Here is a 17,627-nt window from a genome sequence, read left to right as displayed (position 1 = left end):
TTTACCAAAGGATGTTATTAGAGACCTTTTTGTGGTCCGTTTAACGTGTTTGTTTAGTAGAAAAAAAATGTCCCGTTTTATACGTGTTTCTGCGCATTTCGACCTTCAGTCTTTGGCGTCGGTGTCACTCGTGGTTTTAAGATGATTTGAATGTAGCTCAGCTGTAATTTCTCCGTTTTTCAAAGTACTGAAGTCTAAAAAGTACTTTTTCTCATATTTAAACTTTACCAAATGGTGAGAATCTGATCGACAGGTTCTTGCGTCACGTCCCCTATATATATATATATATATATATATATATATATAAATATATATTATATATATTATATATATATATATATATAAATATATTTATATATAAATATATATATATATATATATTTATATATATATATATATATTTATATATATATATATTTATATATATATATAAATATATTTATATATATATATATATATATATATATAAATATATTTATATATATATATATATATATATATATATAATATATATATATAAATATATATATATATATATATATATATATATAAATATATTTATATATATATATATATTTATATATATATATATAAATATATTTATATATTTATATATATATATATATATATATATATATATATATATAAAAACTGAACACAAACTGTGTTTATATTTTATTTTTTAGAGCTGCCGACGAACTCCGACTGATGTATAGAAGGTCTATATTTGAACGTCTTGTGTACAGTTTAAGGATAAAGAAAACAAGCAAAGCAATAATAGTTCATTCAGACGCAGTTTATTAAAGCTATCATTTTGTATTTCTTGACGAAATACAAATGTGAATGTTGTATTCCCTTAAAAAAGAGGGATGTAAACGAAGCATTTTTCTTATTGCCTTTTCTCCTTCAGTTTGTTTACGAAAACTGGAATTTGCCCTGTAGATATTGTAGGTAATGTCAGATGGAGATGGGAAGAAATCCATCACAATAAATGCTGTAAAATGTGTCTCCTAGTCAAAAATCGATTCTCAACATTAACTTTAGGAAATAAAATCAGATCCTCATTATTTCACGCGTGGATCAAAACGAGCAGGTTGTAAGCAAACGCACCAAAAAGTTCACAATGGAGACGCTGCCCGGATAAATGTCATCCTCCATTTAACAGGCGACGGTCAGAGACATTACCAGCTGCCAGACAATCTTGGAACAGTTTATAAATTGGGTTTTTATTTTTATATTTACTGTGTTTATAATAAGGAGTACCACAGGAAGCCCCCGGGGAGATGATTGTACATAAAGACATCGTTTGTACCTCGTTTTAATGCGTCTCTTCTCTTGACTTTTATGATGTTGTACATGAGTGTTAGTATGGTGTTTGGCATTAAACTATCCTTTAAATAGACGGAAACTCAGTCGACCACTTTCTTTTTCTTTCATTTTCTGTGATCGTGTTTGAATGATATTGGACGTTTGCTTTTCAGGAAGTTCATCATCAAGTTATATCTGCAGTATTTAGTGTTCAGAATACCTTGAGCATCTTCTAGTATTTCGTGACTGCTAACATTCCACACCAACATCCGCCAACGGATCCCCCGTCTTCCTCTTCCTCTTCCTCTTCCTCTCCGTCACAACCGCAGCACACGGAATCACATAAGAGCTCCCCTAACAGGTCCTCATCGCAGCGACTGCCAACAGGATGGAGACTCTCACTGCCACCATCATCTCCTGTGAAAGACGCTCTGCAGCACAACCCTCAGGTGCTAACTACAAGAACATCACTCAAGTCCCCCTGCAACCTTTGCTACCTCATGCTCATGATCACAAGCCTGTCAATTTTGGTCTTTTAAATATCAGATCCCTAAATAATAAGTCGTTCTTAGCTCTGGATTTTTATTAATTTCAATAATTTAGACTTTTTTTTTTATCATCACAGAGACCTGGTTGTCGCAGGGAGACTAGTTCTCTGATTGGAGCAACCCCCCCAGATTTTATACATCTCCATCAAGGGAGGGGGGGTTGCTGTTATCTACAGAAACTATTTTAAATGCAATACCATTCTACATAGCTCTTTCACTTCATTTGAACATCTTGGTTTTATGGTGAACTCTAAGGATCCAGTGATCATTTTAATAATCTACCAGAGTTACTTTCCCATGTGACATCAAAGTACGACAAAATTCTTATCTTAGGTGATTTTAACATGCATGTCTGCTGCCCTTCACAGACCTTTGTCACAGGTTTTATGGATACCCTGGAGTCTTTTAATCTCACGCAGGGTATACAGGAGCCTACACACTCAGAGGGTCACACCCTAGACCTGGTCATTTATAGTGGTCTCTGCCCTGACAGCTTTGAGACAAAGGATACAGCGGGTAAAATAAGTATTGAACACGTCACCATTTTTCTCAGTAAATATATTTCTAAAGGTGCTATGAAATGTTCACCAGCTGTCAGTAACAACCCAAGTAATCCATGCATACAAAGAAAACCAAACAAATAAGTTCAGAAATTAAGTTATGTGTAATAAAATGGAATGACACAGGGAAAAAGTATTGAACACGCTTACTGAAATGTATTTAATACTTGGTACAAAAGCCTTTGTTGGTAATGACAGCTTCAAGACGCCTCCTGTAAGGAGGAACTAGTCTCATGCATTGCTCAGGTGTGATTTTGGCCGATTCTTCCACACAAACAGTCTTCAGATCTGGAAGGTTCCGTGGGCCTCTTCCATGAACTCTGATCTTTAGTTCTTTCCATAGATTTTCTATTGGATTCAGGTCAGGTGATTGGCTGGGCCATTCTAGCAGCTTTATTTTCTTTCTCTGAAACCAGTTGAGAGTTTCCTTGGCTGTGTGTTTGGGATCATTGTCTTGCTGAAATGTCCACCCTCGTTTCATCTTCATCATCCTGCTAGATGGCAGCAGATTTTTATCAAGAATGTCTCGGTACATTCTTCCATTCATCCTTCCTTCAATTATATGGAGTTTGCCAGTGCCGTATGCTGAAAAACAGCCCCACACCATGATGTTCCCACCTCCAAACTTCACTGTTGGTATGGTGTTTTTGGGGTGATGTGTAGTGCCATTTGACCTCCAAACATGGTGTGTATTATGACATCCAAAGAGTTCTATTTTGGTCTCATCTGACCAGACTGTATTCTCCCAGTATTTCACAGGCTTGTCTAAATGTTGTGCAACAAACTTTAAATGAGCTTCTACAAGCTTTTTCTTCAGCAATGGAGTCTTGCGTGGTGAGCGTGCATACAGGCCACGGCGGTTGAGTGCATTACTTATTGTTTTCTTTGGAACAATTGTACCTGCTAATTCCAGGTCTTTCTGAAGCTCTCCACAAGTGGTCCTTGGCTCTTCTGATAATTCTTTTCACTCCTCTGTCAGACATCTTGCGAGGAGTATCTGGTCGTGGCCGGTTTATGGTGAAATGATGTTCTTTCCACTTCCGGATTATGGCCCCAACAGTGCTCACTGGAACATTCAGAAGTTTAGAAATCCTTCTGTAACCAATGCCATCAGTATGTTCTGCAACAATAAGGTTGTGAAGGTCTTGAGAGAGCTCTTTGCTTTTACCCATCATGAGATGTTTCTTGTGTGACACCTTGGTAATGAGACACCTTTTTATAGGCCATCAGTTGGGACTGAACCAGCTGATATTCATTTGCACTGACAAGGGGCAGGACTGCTTTCTAATTACTGATAGATTTCAGCTGGTGTCTTGGCTTTCCATGCCTTTTTGCACCTCCCTTTCTTCATGTGTTCAATACTTTTTCCCTGTGTCATTCCATTTTATTACACATAACTTAATTTCTGAACTTATTTGTTTGGTTTTCTTTGTATGTATGGATTACTTGGGTTGTTACCGACATCTGGTGAAAATTTCATGTCAATAGCACCTTTAGAAATATATTAACTGAGTAAAATGGTGACGTGTTCAATACTTATTTTACCCACTGTATCTGTGTGTCTGATCACAAAGCGGTTTTATTTAATGTGGTTTTACTACATCCTCTAACAGTTACCTTGTCTGCCGCCGAGTTTTTAACTCTCTGTCTGCTAGCAAGTTTTCTGAGCTTTTTTAACCGCTTTTAATCCTCATCTTCATTTAGAGGACCTGGTATCCCTTTTTAATCACACCTGCCAGAATGTCCTGGACTCTGTTGCCCCCTTGAAAACCAAAAGGTCGAATACAACACCCCAGCCATGGCTAAACGAGGTCACCAAAGACTTAAAAAGAGACTGCAGGAGTAAGGAACGAAAATGGAAAAAAACAGGCTTACATGTTTTTTATGAAATTTGGAAAGATGCGATGAAGTACTATCATGTGGCAGTTAAAGAAGCAAGAACGTCCTTCTTCTCTAATTTAATTACAGCAAACTACTCAAATCCAAGACTTTTATTCAAAATAATTGACTCAATGGTCACCCCCTCCCCCTCTCATTTCACTGATGCCTCACAAGAGCTGTGTGAGCAATTTAAAAATTTTGCAACCAGAGTACAGGACATTAGGCAACAAATTTGTCCCCCAGACTGTGTTTTACATGTTAGTAGGGATATTCTAAGTTATTTTAGCAGTTTTAATCCTGTATTGCTTTCCTCTTTAGCAGAAACCATATCCCATATGAAATCAACCACGTGCAGCCTTGATTTTATACCAACTCAATTTCTCAAACAGGTTATTGACACAGTCGGGCCCAGTATTTTATTGATTGTTAATAGCTCGTTAGCAACAGGATCTATTCCATCCGGTCTTAAACATGCTGAGGTCCAACCACTTTTAAAGAAACCGAATCTTGATCCCTCGGTTCTTAACAATTTCAGGCCTATTTCTAAACTTCCATTTTTATCAAAAGTTTTAGAGAAAGTTGTTTCAACCCGACTTCTAGCCTTTATGTGTCTTAATGATGTGTTTGAGAAGTTTCAGTCAGGTTTTAGAGCTTTACACAGTACAGAAACGGCCCTCCTCAAGGTGTCCAATGACCTCCATTTAGCAGCTGACGGGGGAGAGTTCGATTCTAATCCTTTTGGACCTAAGTGCAGCCTTTGACACGGTAGACCATGCCTTTTTAATCAACCGTCTTAAGAACTGGGTTGGCATCAAGGACTCTGCACTTAGTTGGTTTTATTCTTACCTCACTGACAGAACCCACTCGGTCACCATAGGTAATGACTCATCTTCTACTTCTAACATTACCTGTGGTGTTCCGCAAGGTTCTATTTTAGGTCCAATTTTATTTTCCATATACATGCTCCCCCTAGGTCAAATCATCAAACGTCATAATGTCTTTTCATTGCTACGCAGACGACACACAGATATATCTTCCACTGAAACCCGACGACCCAAGAAGCCTAGCTGCTATTATGGACTGTCTTAAGGATATCAACTGTTGGATGGCTCAAAACTTTCTTCAACTAAATAATTCGAAATCTGAGATCATTTTATTTAGTCCCCCAAACCCCATCACTCCTATTGTAAATGCACTTGGTCCTCTGTCTTTAAATATAAAATCCACGGCAAGGAACTTAGGAGTTCTATTTGATTCCGACTTCACTTTCAGACCCCACATCACAAAAGTAGTCCAGTCCTGTTTCCTCCAAATCAGAACCATTTACAAAATAAAACCTATCCTCACTCCCCCAGACCTGGAAAAAATCATACATGCATTTGTGTTTTCAAGACTGGACTACTGTAACTCCCTCCTCTCTGGCATTAACCACAAGTCACCCTCTCGCCTCCAACTGGTTCAGAACTCCGCAGCGAGGCTTCTTACTGGTTGTAACAGACGACATCACATCACCCCAATCCTGGCTTCTCTTCACTGGCTCCCTGTTCGTTTTAGAATTGATTTTAAGATTTTGCTGATCACTTTTAAAGCACGTCTGGGTCTGGCCCCGACATACATAGGAGAAATGTTGACCCCGTATGAGCCAGCTCGCAGCCTTAGATCCTCAGAGGGGCCCTTCTGGTTGTTCCAAAGTCGAAACTGAAAACCAAAGGCGACCGTGCTTTTGCCATAAGGGCCCCTCGGCTTTGGAATGACCTACCGGAGGAGATAAGGCTTCAGAATCAGTAATCTCTTTTAAATCACTTCTTTAAACACAATTTTATAGATTGGCTTTTATGTGATGTTGTCGTTTTATTGGTTCATTTTCATTTGGTCTTGGTATTTTCTTATATTTGTTTACTATATTTTACCATTATCACTTGATTTTATTTATTTCATTTATTTTATTTATTTATTTTATTTATTTTATTATTTTGTTTGTTTATTTGTTTATTTGATTGTCACTTGTTATTTCATTTTGTTTCTTATGCACTGTCTTGCTGGCTGGTCTGTCAAAGCACTTTGTAAACCTTGTTTTTAAAAGGTGCTATATAAATAAATTATTATTTAAAGATCTACAGCATACATTCAACAATATGACACAAAGACATCAGAATTTGATCGTTTTATTTCCAATTTATGTACAAAAAAAGGTAATAACCATCTGAAATTGTGATTAATTTTTTTCTTTTTTTCAAATTCAAACCAAATAATTTGATGTGTTTTTTTACGTGAAATTTCTTGCGATGAATGTTCTGACACTGAAACATTATTTTGTCGGAGGGAATTTGAACTCGTGGTCTTCTACGCTCGTACGTAGATCCGCGTGCACACCACGTCATCGGCTCCGAAGGTCTGAAACAAGAGAAGAAGAAAAAAATCTGATTATCACTTTATCATCAGCGGTGTCATGTCTCCTCACTTCACTCCAATAATTAATCATCAGACTTGTTTTCTAACCTTGAGAACAATCACACAGATAAGACGAAGTCCATCAAAATCAAAATGCGTCTTTCGACTCTTCACCGTGTTTATTTCAGAATTTGTCTTCTTGTTTACAGTCAAGTTAGTCATGTGACTCATACTTGCAACGCTGCAGTGGAAGAAGTACTTTTTACTTGAGCACAGGTAGAAAAATACCACTGTCAAAATCCCTCAATTACAAGTACAAGTCCTGAATTCATAATGTAAACGTAGTGTCAAAGTAACAAAATATATATATAATGACAAAACTTACGGAAATAAGGGAATTTCTGTTTATTGATTGCGAGAAAACAACATGGCGATGGCGAAAATTGTCAAACTAGGTGGTGCTCTTCGACCGGAGACACGGTGGGGGATAACCGTTTTTATTGTTTTGGACCGTGTGTTTAGCTAACTGCTAAAAGCTAACGGAACAACCAGAACACACACTGCTGAGTACATCGCTGCTACACGAGGGCGGACAGCTTGGTGAGAACAATTTTTGTTTTTGGTCTTATTAAAAGACTTGGAGCTAATTTGCTGCATACATCACTGCTTGTTTTTGTGTGTTTTACGACTACTTACAACCCATTTGTGTCTAGACGAGCAAAAATCTGCACATTACTGAGTACACCTTTCTGGTGTATTAGCATTTTTATCGCTGATGAATACATTACATACAAGATTTTTTTGTTTATTACTGGGTACATTATAAGTATAGTACTGCATCATATCATAGAAGCATAACATGTTAAGGTGTCAAAATACATATAGTGGAGTAAAAGTATAAAGTAGCACGAAATTGAAATGCTCAGGTAAAGTATAAGTATGTCAAAATTGTACTTGAGTAAATGTACTTAGTTACAAATTTCCACCACTGATACTAAACATATAAAACAATGTTACAGTCATATTTTTGGAGTAGATTTCCTTCTTTTAATCAGACAAAACTGGAGAAAAAAAACTCTATTCCTGAAAGGTTTGTACAATCAGTAGTTGAAATAATTGCCCCTCTTCCCGTTATTTTATAAGTGCTCGCATAGTACACTCCAATGAAGTACTTTTCATGTATTCTAGTCCCTAAATTTCTTCTAATACCACATTTTAAAGTCCTCATTCTCTCTGCAGCCTCCACTAATGCCGGTTAATGTGATGATCTTAATTTGACGCAGCTGCCTGAAGAAAGAAACAGACGTGACTCAAACTGAGATGTCGGAGTCTAAAGATTTATGGGAGTCCCGGGGCCGTAGCATTATGTCCAACGCCACACATAATAATTATCTCAGGCCGTGCATTGTGGCGGGTCGAGGTGGGGGGGGCAGCGGTGTGAAAAATGGACCTGAGGCGACTCCCATCTGGCACGTGGCGCGATGCCAAAGGAGACATTAACTGGAGTCAACACCAGGGTCCATTGGGCCTTTTTTTAACAGTTTGATCAATGAGACCAATTAAAAACCACAGGAGGACACACACACACACACACACACACACACACACACACACACACACACACACAAAACACAGATCTGGACCCAACTGGCTCCAGTCTGGTCACAAAGTAGCCAATCCAGGACTTCATTAATCTCTAAAATAATCAATATTTATAGGCTTTAAATGTAACAAAGTATATGAGGCTCCTTGCATGGACGAGTAAAAGAGCATTTATCCTCCAGTAGACTCTCCAACTGGTCTTCTTAGTCCACTCGTCTTAGACCACAGTGAGCCGTCACATGATGTCTCATTAAAGCCTCACATCCACTCCCTCCATATATACAACTTTATGTGCATTTCATTCTGTTTATACTGAGGAGTCGATCACATTCCTCTGTGAACAAGAGAGGAGAGGGAACTCGTCTGAGTAGAAGATGAGATGTATTAAGTTCCCTGTAGGTCTAAACCTTTTTGTAACTCCCGTGTTCGGTCCATTCTCGTACACGCAATATCTCAGGAACGCCTTGAGGGAATTTCTTCCAATTTGGCGTAAACGTTAACGTAAACTCACAGACGTACTGATTGGAATTTAGTGGTCAACGTATGGAAGTAACTCAAGAATTCACATGCTAATTATGACAATTTCACACAGATGTCTAAAGGGATAGAATGATTAGCCCTGAAACCCGCTGCAACTACGTCAAACTGCCAGAGCTACGTTAACATGGAGCCCACACTGTCACTCACTGCACTCCCTGAAGAAGTATTATCTACTTTTGGAAAGACAAAAAGTGATTTCAGAGAGAAGCAGACAGAAGGGTCTACAGTGATTCAGTAGTAAAAACATGTTAAAAGATAAAGATGGAAGCTAAAGCGTGAAAAGTGAACCAACACATCAGCTGGAGATCCAGACAAAAGACAATTAAGAAACAACACTGTTCCTCTTTATTCACTGTTACAGTCACTAAAAAGCTAAAGCAGCATGTGTAGACATTCAGTCTGAAACATTAAAATTTAAATTATTAAATGAGAGTCTACAGAGCAGAGCTGGACAATGCTAAAAGAGTAAATTCTAGTTTCAGTAAGTTACTACAACGATATGCAGACAGTAGTACAGCAGTACTGAGAATATTTTCATTAAGTTTCACAGTATTGTGTGAATCCTAGAAAACTAATCTGGTTGTTAAAAATATTCTGAACTTCTTAGCAGCAGTATATTTGAAATCAAAGACATTTTTTTACCCAGAATTTATTATGTTTTATAAAACTTAGTGACCTCAGCCTCTGGATCTCTGGTGATCTATTTCACTGTCTTTATTTCAGCAGAGCCAAATATCTCAACATCATTCAAATGTTAAAATCCAAATAATACAATAATTGAGGTGTGATGTGAGGGAGTTTTGTCTAAATCACAGAACAGCTGGGAATATATCTGACCTCTCCCTCACTGGTGTCACATTAAAACTTCTTATTTTTCCAATGATTCAACCATAGATCAGATTACAGTTCATCACTCCTACACGGACAGACGGACGTCCACACCCTGATCTTTAATAAAAACAGAGTTGATCCTGTAAAACCTGCATTCAGTCCAAATTACAGCCTCTCTCAGATTTTTTTTTTTCCTGATTGCTTCTCTGCAGAAGTGAGTCATATTCAGTAAAAAAGTAGATCTCTCCATTACAGACTTTTGTCCATCTGGTCAATAAATCAGAGCGGACCCAGATGTTTACAGTAAAAAAAAAAAAGAATTGCTTTGTCTTTGATAGTTCTTAAATTTCCAGGAACTAATGGCTGGAGTGTTTCTGATACATGCAAGGTCACAAAGTTCTGTTTAACAACAAACGTATGGCAGTGAAATGTTAATTTATTCCTTTGAAATGGAAGTTTCCCTGCAGAGCCCCTCAATGTTTGTTCCTGCAAACTGAAACAAAGAATCCACCAGCTTTCAGCCTTTTGGGTCAAATATCGAAGTCAGATCAACATGAAATTACCAATAAGTTTAGGAACTTTCAATAAGTTTCAATAATACAAAAATCGTGATAATGTTTGGTGTCACAGATGGAGACGTGTTTATCCACACCCTCATTTGGCAAAAGAAGGAACCTTCCAGAAATGAATGTTGTTTCTGGCTTTGGGAGTTCAGCACATTTCCGAGCTACGTAATACATAATTTTTGGGGAAAATTGATCAGAACGTTTGACATCTGGTGTCGCCACCCAGTTATGGCCTCTCTTGACCATCCGTCTAGTTTTGTTTTCTGCTTCTGCTGTGATTCTGCTGATAAATAAATCATTTTTAGATTGGAGGATTGTGTCTGTACAGTAAATATGAAGCTGGTTACCTTGATTGTTTAAGGGAAGTGTATGTAGCATTAAGGGGGATCCATTGGCAGAGATGGAATAAAGTTTCAGTTCGGTGCAATCTGCAACCTCATCACTAGGTGGCGCCAAATGCTACACACTGCAAATTCAACCCATTCAAAAAAGTGTAAAAACAACAAACTGATGAATATTATTGATTAATCGAGCAAATGGTTAAAAGAAAATGCATGTTACAAGAATAGAAGGTATATAAGAAGTGGCCTTAGTGGCACCCATTGGTTTGTGGACTGACTTTTTTCGGCATTTTGGCTGTTGCCATTTGTGTGTTTTTGAGCGGTGGTGACCATATTTGGACTGAGGAGGAGTGACGTAGAGACGTCGTATACGTCTCTGGTAGAGACCTGTCAATCACTGTGTAGCCCCGCCCTAAAGCATACCCTGCTTTATGGTCTGTTTGACTCTAAATGGAGCATCATTTACTAAATGAACATCATGCTGTATTGAAGAAGACTTGAAACTAGAGATTGAGACCATAAACTCATGTTTACAATGTTTACTGAGGGAATAAATCAAGAGAGAAGTAGAGTCATTTTCTCATAGACTTCTATACAACCAGAGGAGTCGCCCCCTGCTGGAGACTTATGCATTGGCTTCACTTTCCAGAACCAGAGGTTGCCCTTTAATCCAAGCTGATGCCTTCAAATTTGAACCTTCTCCTTTTAAACTTTCGCCCAAAAAAGCAAATAAGCGTAAATCCCAAAATATTAAACTATTTCTTTAAGGATAGAAAAACAGTGTTTTTTTACACAAATTGAGAACTTCCCTTTTACCCAATCCCTTGTTTTCTTTTGGGCAAAAAGAAAAGTAAAAACAGAAAATGGCTCATGTGTTTTAAGACAGGAACCTCCAAATTTGAGACTTCATCACACTTTGCAAAACATCTGTTCGTTGATCTGCTGAGGGAGTTTAGATATAAGTGGGAGTCATTGTTTGCACATCTTTCTTCCATCTGACAAGAGCATTTGGGAGTCGCAATTTTAAAAAAGAAAGCATAGAGAGCATTTTTTTACTAGAAAGAGGAACAAAAGGGAGGATCCTTAACTGACACATGCACCAATAAATGCTTTATACATTTGACTATTTGAGTTGCATGCAGCTCTCTCCATCTTATATTTCACTTATTTAAACAACTACTCACCAGTACGAGTTCTTCCCCGTTGAGTTCTCGGGTCCAGAAGGTCTTCGGGCCGTTCCCGCTCAGTAGAGTCTGTTTGCAGTAAATCTTGTTTTCTGTTTCCCAAGTGGCCAAACTCTGTAGAAAAAGCAGCACTTTAATGCGGTTTCCTTTATTTATCGGCTCACTTTAACTGGGCTAACGGGACGTCGGCAGTAAAGAAAAGTGATGGATGAGGGATCGATGGGGACAGTTGTTTGTCTTTGACATCGTCTGTGTTCAAAGGGAGTCTTTTACGTTTAAGCCCAAAGAATTAACTTTTTAGATTTTATAGTAATAAATTTGTCCATTGAGACCATAAACTGTATAAAAGAAGTGGACAAAGTCATTGTGACGTCACCCATTGGTTTGTGGTCTGCCTTTTTGAAGCCTTGAATTCGGCATTATGGCTTATTGCAACCGATGAACAAAAGTGACCATATTTGGAGTAACATAGAGACGCTGTATGCAATCACATTAAGCTCCGCCCTAAATCATACCCTGCTTTATGGTCTATTTGACTCTAAATGGAGCATCATTTACTAAATGAACATCATGCTGTATTGAAGAAGACTTGAAACTAGAGATTGAGACCATAAACTCATGTTTACAATGTTTACTGAGGGAATAAATCAAGAGAGAAGTAGAGTCATTTTCTCATAGACTTCTATACAACCAGAGGAGTCGCCCCCTGCTGGTCAGTGGAGAGAATGCAGGTTTTAAGAAACTTTCGCATTGGCTTCACTTGGCAGAACTGAAAGATGAAGCATGATGTTCATTTAGTAAATTATGGTCCATTTAGAGTCAAATAGACCATAAAGCAGAAATCATTTAGGGCGGGGCTACTGTGATTGACAGGTCACAGCCGCTACCAGAGACGTATACGACGGCTCTACATTTCTCCTCCACATTCCAAATATGGTAACTTCTGTTCATCGATTGCAAAAAAAACATGGCGACAGCCATAATCTAAGACGGCGACAGCAAAATTGCATAAAAATTGCATAACGGCAGTCAACAAACCAATGGGTGACGTCAGGATGACTACGTCCACTTTTTATATACAGTCTTTGGTTTCAGCCCTTGGTTGCACATCTGGCCCCAATTTGTTTTCCCCTCCGATGGGCGTGGTTTTAACAGTGTAACGCCGTGCGCTCTTTCTCTATCTTGATGCACGACAACGCAAAGTCAAATCATCCTTCAAAATTTTTACTAATTCATAGACGTCAGAAAGACAGTTAAATTGTCAGAAAGTAAAAACTCTTCATGTGTCATCACAGTTTGATTAGATTACCTTACACTTTCTGCCATCGACCGTCTCCTCGTTAAACTCCTCTCCAATGAGGAAGTTGATCTCCGTGGTGCGGACCGTGGTAGAGGTCTTGATGTAGAAGTGCTCGTCGTTCTGCCTTATCTCCACGTGGGGCTTGGACGCGGCCGCCATCGCTACCTTCCTCAGCATGGCGTTTACACCTAAAAACAAGTACAACGCCACTTATGACCCTACAGTTTGAATATTAAAGGTGCAGTGTGGGTTATTTGGCGCCATCTAGTGGTCAGGTTGCAGTTTGCAACCAACTGAAACTTCTCTTTGCGAAGCGTTTAGGAGAATAAAGCCAGGGTTTGGTTTGCTACACAACGAACTTGTATTACTAAATTTATATGTTTTTCTATAAGTTAGTTCACACAAAGCTTCTTCTTATACAAGCTTCTGAACTTTAATATAATATAATAATTTTACATTAATAAATCTGCAGACACCCGTAGAGAAACATTATCCCCCGATTTATTTTTATATTTTTTTTATTTGGTCCAACCTTTATTAATTATCTCCATTAAGAAGATAATCATGCGTTCACTCTCATGCTTTGTCAGTGAGTGAGTGAGTGAGTGTGCATCTCTTTGTCTGTCCACGGCTAATCTCACATTCTGCTGCAGCAAACTACATAATGTTTTGGGTGGCCAATTACGGATGCATTGACTCACACTTTCTCAAACCAACTTTTATTGTCCTGTTTTCTACTGTTAGCCCAAAAGTTAGCAAAAACTTCGGCTCAGGCTATCATAAGATTGTCTGATATTTTAAAGGTGCAGTGTGTAGGATTTGACGCCATCTAGCGGCGAGGTTGCAGATTGCAATCAAGAAAAACTTTTCCCGCGTGCCATAAGTGTAGGAAAACTACTATGAAAATGTAAATATCTCTATCTAAAAGGCAGTGTTTGATTTGTCTGTTCTGGGCTACTGTTGAAACATGGCGGCTGGCTCCGTATGTACGTATAAACGTCTTATTCTAAGGTAACGAAAACACAACAACTCTTATTTTCAGTTCATTAAAAACTGAGCAAAACATACTTTTTTTTTTTTATTGAATCGATAATAAAATGTCTGCCGAAAGATTCCCCTAAATGTTACACACTGTTCCTTTAAGTAGGGCAGGACTAGTCTGTAAAGTACAATGACCTAATGTACATAAATCACCTTGTTCCCACTTATTGTCACTAAATATAAGACCCATTTTCTTCACATTTTATCATCTTGACATTGAGATGTCACCACATTTTTTCGGTCTGCCTCTCAGAGATGAAACATTGTTTATTTATCAGATGAATGCATAAAGGTAAAGTAATCTACAATGAAGACAAATCACTTTTTTGATTTGGGAGGTTTTTTCTTTTTAAAGGTATAAAGCAGTTGGTTTTCATTTAAAAAGGAAAAGGATCCTCCACCGTCTGCAAAGATTATCAGCAGATGTTGCAAATATGGAGGGTGCAGTGACAAGGTGATGAGTGGGAGGAATGCTGCTTTGTTTAGCTCTCCTGTAGATCATGATAGATTTCAGTCCTCCTAAACGAGTGGAAAAGCTATTAACCCTTTCTGTCACACACACACACACACACACACACACACACACACACACACACACACACACACACAGTTACAGTGCAAACAATCAGAAGAGAGAACGCTTCCGTCTGTTTCTCATCCATCCTCCCTTTAGTTCATCACTTTAACAAATCTGATGTCTCGTCCCGTAATTAAAACCATTTGTGTTTTACTTTGGAACAAGCTGTGTTCAATTTGTCTCCTGCAACCATATTTCCATGTAAAAAAAATATTAAAATTGCAGCTAAAACCTGTGAGATTATGGAGCTAAAATAAGAGACATTAGATTGTTTAAAAAGCTTTTATTTTAATTAAATGTTAGACTGTTTCCGCCTTCGAAAACTCATTAAAATATGTGTATTCTCCATTTTTTACATCAAGTGTGACACATTTTCTTAAAAATCAATCAACTATTAACCTAAAACCAGTTAACTCTGCATGCATTTCATAATACACCTTGATTGCAGTCTAAATTCTGTATTCCAGGTTTGGTCGTCTACAGTTCTGATAAAACGCCTCATCATTTCATGTTTAGTCACTGGATAATTCAAATAAACTCTCTCTATTCAAACCTTTGTAGAAAACAAAAGAGTAAATTGTCCTCACCCAGCGCTTTGAGCAGGTCTTCAAAATTCTCGCTGCTTTTCATTTTCCAGGTGCCGGCAAAATTGGGCATTTTTCTGGTTTGGTTTTGAACGTCTGTCGGCCTTTTCTTTTCGTCTCCTGTCGTCTGTCTCCTCCGCTCCCTTTTTCTTCAGCCTCTCTCTCCTCCTCCCTCCTTCCCTCCTCCCTGTGTTCAATGATCCAACACAGCCGACCAAACCCCCCCTCCCACTCATTAATCACACACACACACACACACACATTGTCAGTGGTTTATTGTCATTAGAGTCTTTTAATGGCCGTGCTAAATCATGATTCAGTTGGATGGTCTTGATGTTTCATCTCATCATCTGATCTGATTGAGGTTTAGTGGAACTTAATGGTGCATTTATACAAATACTTATTTAAGTATAATATTATTTAATGAAAGTATTAAGTTGTTTTTATTCACATAAGTCCAATTTGCACCCTAAGCTGCAAAGAAGATCAACTTCTTTTTCGTGTTTTATTCTCACTAGATTCCTCCATTTGTATCCAGCCATGCAGAACATTTAGGTTTTCTTTAGCTGGAATATGAGACATCAACTTGAACTTCCCTTTTCCAGAAACCTCGTTTTCATAGTCATGTCTTTGGTAGGAAGTAGTTTCACAGTGTTAAAGGGGAAACTGTGCTGCTGTCTTTTTAAGTCATTTTTGACTGATTTGGAAACGAGAAACAAAATTCCTTTCACCCCAAGAGGGTTTTGGGTAAATAAAACCCCTTATTATCTGCACAATGAGATACCACAAGAGATTTTGCTTGTTAAATATGTATTTATTGATGTAATTTGGGTGGATTGTCCCTCTGGGTGTAAAGCACTAAACAATCCTGAAAGAAGTTGAAAAAGGTTTTGCAGGACGGTTGAGTATTCAGCTGTTGTAAAAACAGACGGATTCTTTAAGCAAAGGTTCACATCTTTTTGATGAAATACATTTTTAGTTAAGATAAGATAAAATAATCCTTTATTAATCCCGCAGCGGGGAATTTCTACAGGATTTACAGCAGCATAGGGTATAGTGCAAACAAGAGACAGTAAAAAAACAAGATAAAAAAACCCCCAAGTATTATAAATAAGCAATAAAAACAGTTAAAAAACGGAAGGTATCTCATTAAAACAGAACATCCTGCTAAGTGGATTTGAATGGGAAAGTCTGTGCTTTTCCATTTCTGTGGTTTACATATTGGCATGTTAGTATTGTTTTACTGACACAGACTTGGAAAAAGTGCAAAGCTATCCTTTTTGAAAGATGAAAATCAAGTCTCATCAATCCGATAAAATTGAAGATGTGAACATGACGGCTGATTTTTGTCCTTTGCTGCTGTTCAAATCTCAAAATGTTGTCTTAAGCAGAGAAAAGGATTACATAACACCCTCTTCTCATCACAACTCTCACCGACCCACTATCCCACCTTTTGTCCTACACACACACACACACACACACACACACACACACACACACACACACCCCATCACACCCCATGAGAGTGAGAGGCCCTCCCTCTAACCCCGGCAGAGTCAGATTTGTTTCCTTCTCTGACGGCGGCTCATCCATCTTTTTGACAAAGTGCCTTCCAGACACTGTTTGATAATTAATGTGCAGAGCAGAGCAGCGAGCGCTCCGTCATCCCTCCACCACCACGTGTCACCAGCTCCACCCGAACTCCTCGTTTGTTTCAGTCAGCAGGCCATTTGTCTCTGGGTCTCTGGGGGAATATATTTTTTAAAAAAGGAGAAAGTTAAGTTTATGATTTTGAGGATTTGTGACAACTTTGAGCAGCTTTGTGAGAACGCTCTGCTGCCATCTATCGCCCTGTTTATGGAAAGTAAGACTGTTAACACTTCTGGTGTTTTTATGGCTTTGAAAAGTTTAATCTGACATAGATTAACACTTATTATTCTACTAAAGTCATATTTTTATGTTGTTAAAGTTCTATTCTCCACAAAATTTGAAAATTGAGAATGCAAGTACATTGAAATTAAATAAAACCCACAAAAAGTATCTATTTTTCACAAAATGCTGGATATATTTCCTCTATCTCGTCACAAAAATATACTTTTCTTATATCATGACGAGTCCTCACATTCGTATTACAAGTCAAATCTTTTATTTAACTTTTAATTGCCTAAAGACTCGTTCTGAATGTTGCAGTAAATCCTTTCCGTCATTACCTCACTAACGTAATGAGACGTGACCTTTGGTGTCAGTGTCACCTTTACTAAGGCGAACAAAGGAAACACATTAACTTATCAGATTTGTTTTGTTGCAACATGCCTATTAGGTAAAGCATTGATCCTCCAACAGCTTTCTAACTGCACACATAACTCCCTGAGG

At 38.0% G+C, this 17,627-nt stretch overlaps 1 protein-coding gene across 1 annotated transcript; it reads right to left on the bottom strand.

The window, feature by feature from the left end:
• Positions 1-6,451: 6,451 nt before the first annotated feature.
• On the bottom strand, positions 6,452-15,370 carry LOC129105977 (cellular retinoic acid-binding protein 1). The gene is made up of 4 exons (XM_054617268.1): positions 15,258-15,370; positions 13,062-13,240; positions 11,753-11,866; positions 6,452-6,691 (listed from the first exon to the last, which is right to left on the bottom strand). The coding sequence occupies exons 1-4, from the start codon at positions 15,325-15,327 to the stop codon at positions 6,641-6,643; spliced, it is 414 nt and encodes a 137-aa protein (XP_054473243.1). The 5' UTR covers positions 15,328-15,370; the 3' UTR covers positions 6,452-6,640.
• Positions 15,371-17,627: the final 2,257 nt, after the last annotated feature.

The sequence above is a fragment of the Anoplopoma fimbria genome, chromosome 2 (genome assembly GCF_027596085.1).
Source record: "Anoplopoma fimbria isolate UVic2021 breed Golden Eagle Sablefish chromosome 2, Afim_UVic_2022, whole genome shotgun sequence".
Taxonomy (NCBI): Eukaryota; Metazoa; Chordata; class Actinopteri; order Perciformes; family Anoplopomatidae; genus Anoplopoma; species Anoplopoma fimbria.
The sequence above is the reverse complement of the archived record's forward strand: the minus strand, read 5'-3'. Positions and strand labels throughout refer to the sequence as shown.

Bases quoted from the DNA above. Each gene is read 5' to 3' on its own strand.
- LOC129105977 (XM_054617268.1), bottom strand. From the start codon at position 15,327: ATGCCCAATTTTGCCGGCACCTGGAAAATGAAAAGCAGCGAGAATTTT. The intron at 11,867-13,061 runs GTAATCTAATCA...CTTTTTCTACAG, and splicing joins TCGATGGCAGAAAGTGTAAG to AGTTTGGCCACTTGGGAAAC. The intron at 6,692-11,752 runs GTGAGTAGTTGT...CTCTTGTTTCAG, and splicing joins ACGGGGAAGAACTCGTACTG to ACCTTCGGAGCCGATGACGT.